Source organism: Lycium ferocissimum, chromosome 2 (assembly GCF_029784015.1).
Source record: "Lycium ferocissimum isolate CSIRO_LF1 chromosome 2, AGI_CSIRO_Lferr_CH_V1, whole genome shotgun sequence".
NCBI classification, from domain to species: Eukaryota; Viridiplantae; Streptophyta; class Magnoliopsida; order Solanales; family Solanaceae; genus Lycium; species Lycium ferocissimum.
Window position 1 is genome coordinate 34,434,209 of NC_081343.1, and position 8,007 is coordinate 34,442,215.

Here is an 8,007-nt window from a genome sequence, read left to right on the forward strand (position 1 = left end):
AATGCTTTGATAGGTACTCATGTCAGGGTAATTGTGTTGATAAGTAGGTTCCGCTTGAGTGACTTCGGCCTGAATTATAGACGGGGCTTCCCGAGGAGCCCTACCCATGAATTCAAGTCGATTAATGGGGACCTTCTCTATATACATTTCAAGGACGTTTAAAGTTATGCATTTCCTATAATCATAAGGCGCCTTCAAAAAATCACCAACGATTCATCGTCTTGAATGTACCACCGACCATAACTAGTTACACCTTGCGGCGTAAATGACGTTGGATATTTTCCAATTATATTTAGATCAAAATCACTTCTACTAATTTGTAATCTATTATACAAGGCTTGGAGTAGTTTTGAGAATTTTAAGTCAAGTGGAAACTTAACATGGTATTTTGGGGAAGAATCATAGCGCAAATTATTTTCCTCGAATATAATTTGTCCGTCCCAGAATAAAGAAACTTTAATTCTTGGAACATCCGCCATACTTTGAATAATTTAGGAGGAATACAAAACGCAAAAACTAGATGAAACTTTGAATTTTTTTACTTTTTTTGCGTTATGCGAACTCGGTATTTATAACCAACCAACGCATGCATGCAATTACGTTGTTACGTCTAATCAAATAAGTGTGGAGGTGATGCATAACGCATTATTTTACAAATTATGCAAATTTTCAGCGAAGATAGCGCAAAGAAATCATGCGTTATGACGGTATAGCGCAAAGAAAATAATGCGCTATGACGCTATAGCGCAAGAAATTATCGCGTTATATCCATATAACGCATAATTTTACCGCGCTATACAACTCCTCCATTGTCACCTCACCTATCAAACAAAAAACGTCATGATTCGAATCAAACTTTATATAACGTAATTTGACGAATAGTTGTTACCAACCACACAACATTTCACACAAAATTGAGCTACTATGTCATTTTTTGATCAATTTAGAGATATTAACCGTGTTATATCATTCACTCCAAAGAAACATATTTGAAGCAATGGGTAGGACCTCGGGAACTAGATGATGATGATTTTCATTACTCAAATAACCCTAACGATAGATTCAATCGAGAATACAATAATAAAATGACAGAGGAGTGGGATTGGCGTGTTAGGGAGGCCGCAAAGACCGGAGCACAAGTTAGCGTCGCAGGGCTTAAACGCCCAAAAAAACGTGCTATGTCAATGCCTCGCGGAACTCCACAAGAGTTTAATTTGGCTCTTAATCGTTTTCGCGAAGAGAACAATCGGATGCAAATACGTTACCATAGGGTAGAATATGGTATATATGGTAGCACAAGATTTAGATCCAAGTGGGATTCGGACTGTGAAATGTCCGATGAAGACTAACATTTTTCTTACAATAAGGTAAGTAGGTAGGGTCATAAAGACCCTTCCCCCCCCCCCCCCCCCCCCAGGGTACTTGGGGGTTGCAACTATATAAGTAGCCCTTTCTTTGTTATTAGACTACACCATATTCAATGTCGAGTAGTAGAAACTCAGCTTGGTCTTTACTCCTTCCAAAAGAACCAAATAGCAAAGTGATTTATGAGAGTTCAAATCATGACAGCTTTTTCGAGCGATACTAGTGATTTCAAACTAGATGAGCTAAATCCCCACCTTCTTATAGAACGTAATGATGATTTCGCAAAGGTGAAATATTCGATCCGCGGGAATATTATTGCGGTTTACGCCGAGAATGGTCACATCGGCTTGCCGAATCGAACGTCTTGTTCGTGACTTGGAAAATCTCAACGCTCCAATACCAACGAGGTACTCCTTAACCATGCCTCAAGTAGGTGCGAAACTTGCGAGCTTGCCGTGCAAAGGATTAGAAAAGAAAACAACGTAGAATCGTCGGCAAGACGATGTAGATTTTACATGCTAAAGTTGGCCGAAGAACAAGCATCATCAACCGGTAGAGAACTAACTGCTACTGAAAAAAGATGTGTCTTAAGAAACCGCCAATATTTTTCTGAGGACGATATTGAGGACTTGTACTCTGATGATGATTAAGAATGTTGTGATTTTAGTTTTAAGTTTAATATATCGTTATGCTCTTAGGTATTAAATTAAGTATTAAGTTTTTTTCAAGAATGTTGTGGTTGTATTTTTAATATATCATGGGTTTCTTATTAATGAATGAATTAGTGTGTTAAGTATTTTCATCTACTCAAGGTTATGAATGATGCAATTTAATTAAGTTTTTTTTTTTTTTTTTTTTTTTGCATGAACGCTGCCATTTTGACTAACTTTTGATTAATTATTAATGAACAAATTTAAGTATTCGTAAAGAACTTCAAGCTAATGTCACCGATCCTTGAACGAAAATGGCGTTCGAGCACTTTTCAACCTCTAAAACGGTCATCCGAACTTTTGTGTATCCTTGATGTGTTGATCCTACCTAATTAAACGCACAAAAATAAGTAGGGTTCTATATAAAATATTGAAATTTCGGGTCCCGAAGCATGATTAATCTATGGTCAAAGTACGTTAAAAAGTGTAACGAAAGAAGGGTTAACCAAAAGAGCGGGGAAATTAAAAAAAGAAAAAACACTATAGCGCAAGAAATTATCAAGCTATAGGAGTTAACGGAGCCGTGTCCGTTAACACTTTAGCGCAAGAATTTATCGCGCTAAAGGCATTTTCGTAACATTTTTTTGGTCTAATTCATCAATTTGGTGAAACAACTTTTGACCTGTTCAAACATATGACTATCATAATCATATCATGGAATATTGTCGAGTAAAGAAGAAGCAGATGGATGTGGCAAACCCCAACAAGTCCACCTTATCTCCACCTAATTCCTACACATCAGTAGTTCTTGGAGGTACTTTTGATCGTTTACACGATGGTCACCGCCTTTTTCTTAAGGTACCCTTTTCTTCCTTAATAATAATCTCATTCATCAAAACGAAATATCTTACTAATAAGTTATGGGGTTTTCTTTTTCTTTTGTAGTCGGCTGCGGTATTGGCGAAGGATCGAATTGTCGTTGGTGTTTGCGATGGTCCAATGTTGACTAACAAACAAGTAATTTTCATGTTTATACTTAGTTTCTTTCTTAAGCTTTGCTACAACAGAATTATAAGCTGTCATGTGATTGAGTCTTGCCGTTTCCTCTATGTAAATTTTGTTAAAAAAAAAAAAAGAGGCTTTTACACAGCCACATGAAGTGAGAATTGCGTCTTCTTGTTCTTTGTCCTACTATTCATTTGCGTCAAAATATCAAAGATCCATTTCATATTGAACAGAAATGAGATAACCCTTTTCGTCTGAGCTCTGGTGCTCTTGGCTAATGGGTATTGGTTTTCTTGACTTTTATTCAAGATTTAGTTTGGTGGTATTTTGCTCTTTCTCAAATGAAGTTTTGATTTTTCGTTAACATAGTGTGTCGTTGCTTGAGTGTAGATCAAGAATGTTTGGAATGATCAGAAATTGGTGTTGTGCTGTGATTGGTTGAGAAGTGTTTGTATAACTGCTGCAAATCCTCCAAAAGAACTTATTTTTCTGTGGTTTCGAGGTAGCTTGAACTTGTAGTGAATGTGATTATTGAGCATATTTTTATAAGAATCAGATAGTTTAGCACACGAACCAATCAGGAGTATTTATCTAAGTGTAATCCCACAAGTGGGGTCTGGGGAGGGTAGTGTGTACGCAGACCTTACCCCTACCTTGGGAGGTAGAGAGACTGTTTCTGATAGACCCTTGGCGCAAGGAAAAGCATTTTAAAGCAGTTTGAAAAAAAGAAAATAACGTGAGTGAAGAAGCCATGGAAAAATACTAAAGAAAGCATGACATAACATTCTTAAAAAGGTAAGTACAAGAAACAATAAATAGTAACAGGAGTTGCAAGAACTTCACTCTATTTCAGTAGATAAAACATTCTGCTGTAATTTGGTCTATTCACATTCCTTCCTTAATCCATAGAAGTCCCAAGAAACGTTCTCAAGTTCTTATATCATTTAGTTCACATAACTTAGACAAGAAACCAACAAAAGATACACATAATGGGAAAAAAATATTAAAGAACTCAGTACATACCAACTTGAGATTTGATAAAGCTTGATTAAGATATAGTATAAGCTTCAACTTGTCCTGGTGTGTAATCAGTTCACTCCTCCTAACATTCAACTCCTCTACCTTTCTAGCAGAGCCTACCAAATTGTCATCCAAGAGCCTTATGGTCTCCTTCAATTCCCTTATCCTATCACACCCCTCAGCAATCTTTAAATTTAAATCCTCTAACTGCCCTTGTGCCTCGAAAAAGGAATTCGAACGCAACACAATCTCCGTGACAAGTGCAATTCCACTACATCGAAATACTGTGATAGCTTATCCTGCGTAACCGAATTTTCCACATTGGTCCTAAATGGGCACACAGCTTTAAAAGTGGCACAATCCTCTATCTCAAAATCCTCTTTGAAGTATAGCGCGGGGACTTCCTTCAAGCAGGCAACGAGGGCATTTTGATCGTGGAGGGACTCGAGTTTTTGTGCTGTTGTGGAAACGACCATATGGGTCGGAAATGGATTAGAGATAGGATTGGAAATTGGGGAGACGGGTATCGGATCCAGGTTTGGGTGATAAGGGAAGGAAGTCGGGTGTAGGGATAGATGATGAGGTGAACCACCACCAAAACCCGTCGGCTTTTCCGGCATGTGGGTTGTTGAGAATGGAGGCTAAGCTTTGGTTATGGGTGCTGGCATCGGAAATTGATTTGGTTAAGAATGGAGTATTGGTGATAGTAGCAGGACTACTTTCGAACCTTACCCAAAGTCAGGAGTATTTATCTGTTTCTGATAATATGAGATTATCTGATATGAGTTTGAGCTATGTACTCTTTTAAAAGTTGTGTTGATATTGATTTAAATTGGAAAGGACCTCTAGGGTTAGCTGTGCTTGCCAGCTGAAGTGAAGGTAATATTGGATGACTCTGGCAAGAGCGTTTTTCTTAAGCAATCAAAGGTCCACTTGATTTGTTGTAATGGCTTCAATTAGAAGAGCATTGTCCCCACTTCACAGAGATGCGAAGGCAACTGTTGCTCCTTCTCTAATGGGGTTTCACATGCTATGTCAGGATAGCAACACATATGTTCATCGTGTGTAACTCAATATGCTCATTCACATCTGCTCTGTTTTCTTGACGCTTTATTAATTTCCCACAGTAAAGAGTGGTGTAAGTAGACTCGGCATAACTTCCACTGTGAATGCTAGATGTTTCCAGTTATTCACATTTTGATCTTGTAGTCCATTGTGCTAGTCGAAGATGCTATATGCTATATGTTTTTTTTTTTTTTTTCTTTCTCTCTTTGGATATTTCGATTATCATATTAGTTTGCTGCATTTACTGTTACTTTTCTTCATAGTGCTTATCTATGCTATTTTGCCATGACTTCTTTATTTTCTTCAATCCTTATCTAACTTTTTTGTCATGCTTTCTCTTGAGCGGAGGGTCTTCCGGAAACAGCCTCCCTGCCTTCCAGGGTAGGGGTAAGGTCTGCCTACACTCTACCCTCCCCAGACCCCACTTGTGGGATTACACTGGGTATGTTGTTGATATTTTTAGTCCTTAATTTCTTCTTGTTGGGAAACAAGTATGAAACTGCTTATCAACTTATGATACTTTTGAAGTAAATACCAAAAAGATGCTACTGTCTGCGGTGCCAAGTTATCTCCTTGATACCATCTTCAATTTTGTTGAATGATATTGCTTAGAAGTTTGTTATTTACATGGAGGAGCCTTTTACAGGATACATTTTATGGGACATCTCTTTATGCTCTCACATTTTCCTGTGTTCTTTGGCCCAAGGTTCTAGTTGCATCACTAGGTTACCATCACCTTCCTGGCCAAACATTTCTTTCTGCCTTATTATTTATCTAAACAGGACTTACAAAAAATTCCAAACCGTGTCCTTGCAAGAGGCGTAAATAAATTTCTAGGGCTTTTAAAGCTATTTCATAATCATCTCTATGGACATTTGATGAGCCAAGGTGTTAAAAATCCCGTGCTTGATTTATCCAATGAGGACGGTTTTGAGTTTTAAGTACAATATTATCTTATGTTTTCAGATGAGTCCAATCCTCTTACTCTAACATAGTTAAATTTCAATGTTTCACTCCATTTGTAACTTTTTGTAGTCTTCCTCCCATCATAGCTCTTCATGCAGTGCTTACATATTCATCTTCCTTTGGCAGTATGCTGATTTGATAGAGCCAATTGAGCTAAGAATGCAACATGTAGAAGATTACATCAAGGTACTTGAAGCTCAAAATTTTATGTTCATTTATTCTTCTATCAACTGGTTTGGAAATTATAATTTGATATTGAATGTCATAGAAAGAGCCTTCTGTACTGGTTCAGCTGAGATAGTGGGTTTGAATGGAATATGTCCAATCTTTTTCTGTTTCGATGTGAATCTTGCCTAGAGCAACAAATGCTTTTTCTTTCTGAAGGCTTTGGCTGAGAAAAGTGTGCTGTAGCTGATGCTTCTTTGGCTGTTAGTAGCATACTAGAGTTTGATTTGGAAGCAAATTAGTGCACCATCAAACCCACATCACATCATCCATCATGCAGAAGGCTTTTCCTACTTGTATTGTGATGACAATGACATGTTCCTTGCTGCAAACCGTACATCCAGTCTATAAAACCTAAGCTGATAGTGGAAGTAGAACCAATAGTTGATCCCTATGGTCCGTCTATCGTCGATGAGAATTTGGAGGCCATTGTCGTCAGGTGCGTAAAAAATCTTTACATCTCTGCTTCTACTGATTTAGATCTGTTTCTCCTTGACATGCATTCTCTTATACCCAGAGGCTACTATGGAATTGTTACCTAGGCATCTCATCATCAAGTTCTTTCTACAAATTATTGCATTTATATATTGCTTTTGAGTTTTCTCGCAACATTATGAAACTTATAAGTTTTGAAATGTTGAATCTTATGAACATTGCTCTAGCAGTACTCATTTCGTCATTACCAAATTTAGTAAAGCATAATTTGACGGTGATAGCAAGTTGTAATTTCTCAAAATTACTTTGGTAGTTATTATTATTATTATTATTTTTTTTTTGAAATGGCAAGTGTATTACTTTAGTGGTAGTCTTAGGTTGCTAATTAAAGTTATTTTGTGATAGCAAGGAGACATTGCCTGGTGGACTGTCTGTTAATAGGAAGAGGGCTGAGAAAGGACTCTCGCAGCTAAAGGTCCGACTCATGCCTCCTAAGAGCAGTGTCCTTTGGGTTACTGTATTTGGCTTTCTATCATTTGTTTTATTTTGTCAACTATGAAATTGTATATGTTGAAAATGTTCTGCAGATCGAAGTTGTGGATCTAGTCTCTGAAGAATCAAGTGGAGACAAACTGAGTTCCACTGCTTTGAGAAAGATTGAAGCTGAGAAGATCAGGGAGGATCATCCAGAAAGCCAAAGTTAACTTTTTTCTGGTCTAGACTTCTGTCAAAGGAGTTTCTCTTTACTTTATTTCAATTTGCTTTGTTAGGATTCACAAGGAAACACTGTGGCCATCATAGATGTGAAATTGTCTTGGAAAATAATAATTTCTTCAGAATCATAATGGAGCTGTTTCCACAGTTGGTTGTAAATCTATAAAATGTGTTTATTGATTCGTGCGCCTACTCGCTTCCTCTCAACCCCCCAACCGCCACCTCTTCATTTTGTTTTTTCTCTGATTCCCTTTTTCCTTTCTATTTATATATACATTTATCTTCGGAAAGAGGAATGGGGATCCAACTATAGTAATTGGACTTTGGTGAGCTTAAGAAGCCAGTTACAGCCTTTCTCTTAATCGGACTTTGGTGAGCTTAAGAAGCCAGTTACAGCCTTTCTCTTAATCTTGAGAACCAAGAGAGATACAAGGCTTTAATGAAGATCCAGAGAAGTTTGGACAAGCTTCATCAAGTCTTTCTTGATATGGCTGTTCTTGTTGAGAAACAGGGTGAACAAAATGATGATATTGAGCATAATATGGCTGCTGCTAGAAGCTTT

General features: G+C 37.5%; 1 protein-coding gene across 1 annotated transcript; it reads left to right on the forward strand.

Moving 5' to 3' along the window:
- The first annotated feature begins 2,662 nt into the window (after positions 1-2,662).
- On the forward strand, positions 2,663-7,635 carry LOC132035237 (phosphopantetheine adenylyltransferase). The gene is made up of 6 exons (XM_059425518.1): positions 2,663-2,873; positions 2,961-3,032; positions 6,198-6,257; positions 6,641-6,735; positions 7,137-7,206; positions 7,319-7,635. Exons 1-6 carry the CDS (start codon positions 2,730-2,732, stop codon positions 7,433-7,435), a joined length of 558 nt encoding a protein of 185 aa, XP_059281501.1. The 5' UTR covers positions 2,663-2,729; the 3' UTR covers positions 7,436-7,635.
- Positions 7,636-8,007: the final 372 nt, after the last annotated feature.

Excerpts from the sequence above, each read along its gene's own strand:
- LOC132035237 (XM_059425518.1), top strand. The coding sequence starts at position 2,730 with ATGGAATATTGTCGAGTAAAGAAGAAGCAGATGGATGTGGCAAACCCC. Across the intron at positions 2,874-2,960 it reads GTCACCGCCTTTTTCTTAAG|TCGGCTGCGGTATTGGCGAA; the intron begins GTACCCTTTTCT and ends TTTCTTTTGTAG. Across the intron at positions 6,258-6,640 it reads ATGTAGAAGATTACATCAAG|TCTATAAAACCTAAGCTGAT; the intron begins GTACTTGAAGCT and ends CCGTACATCCAG.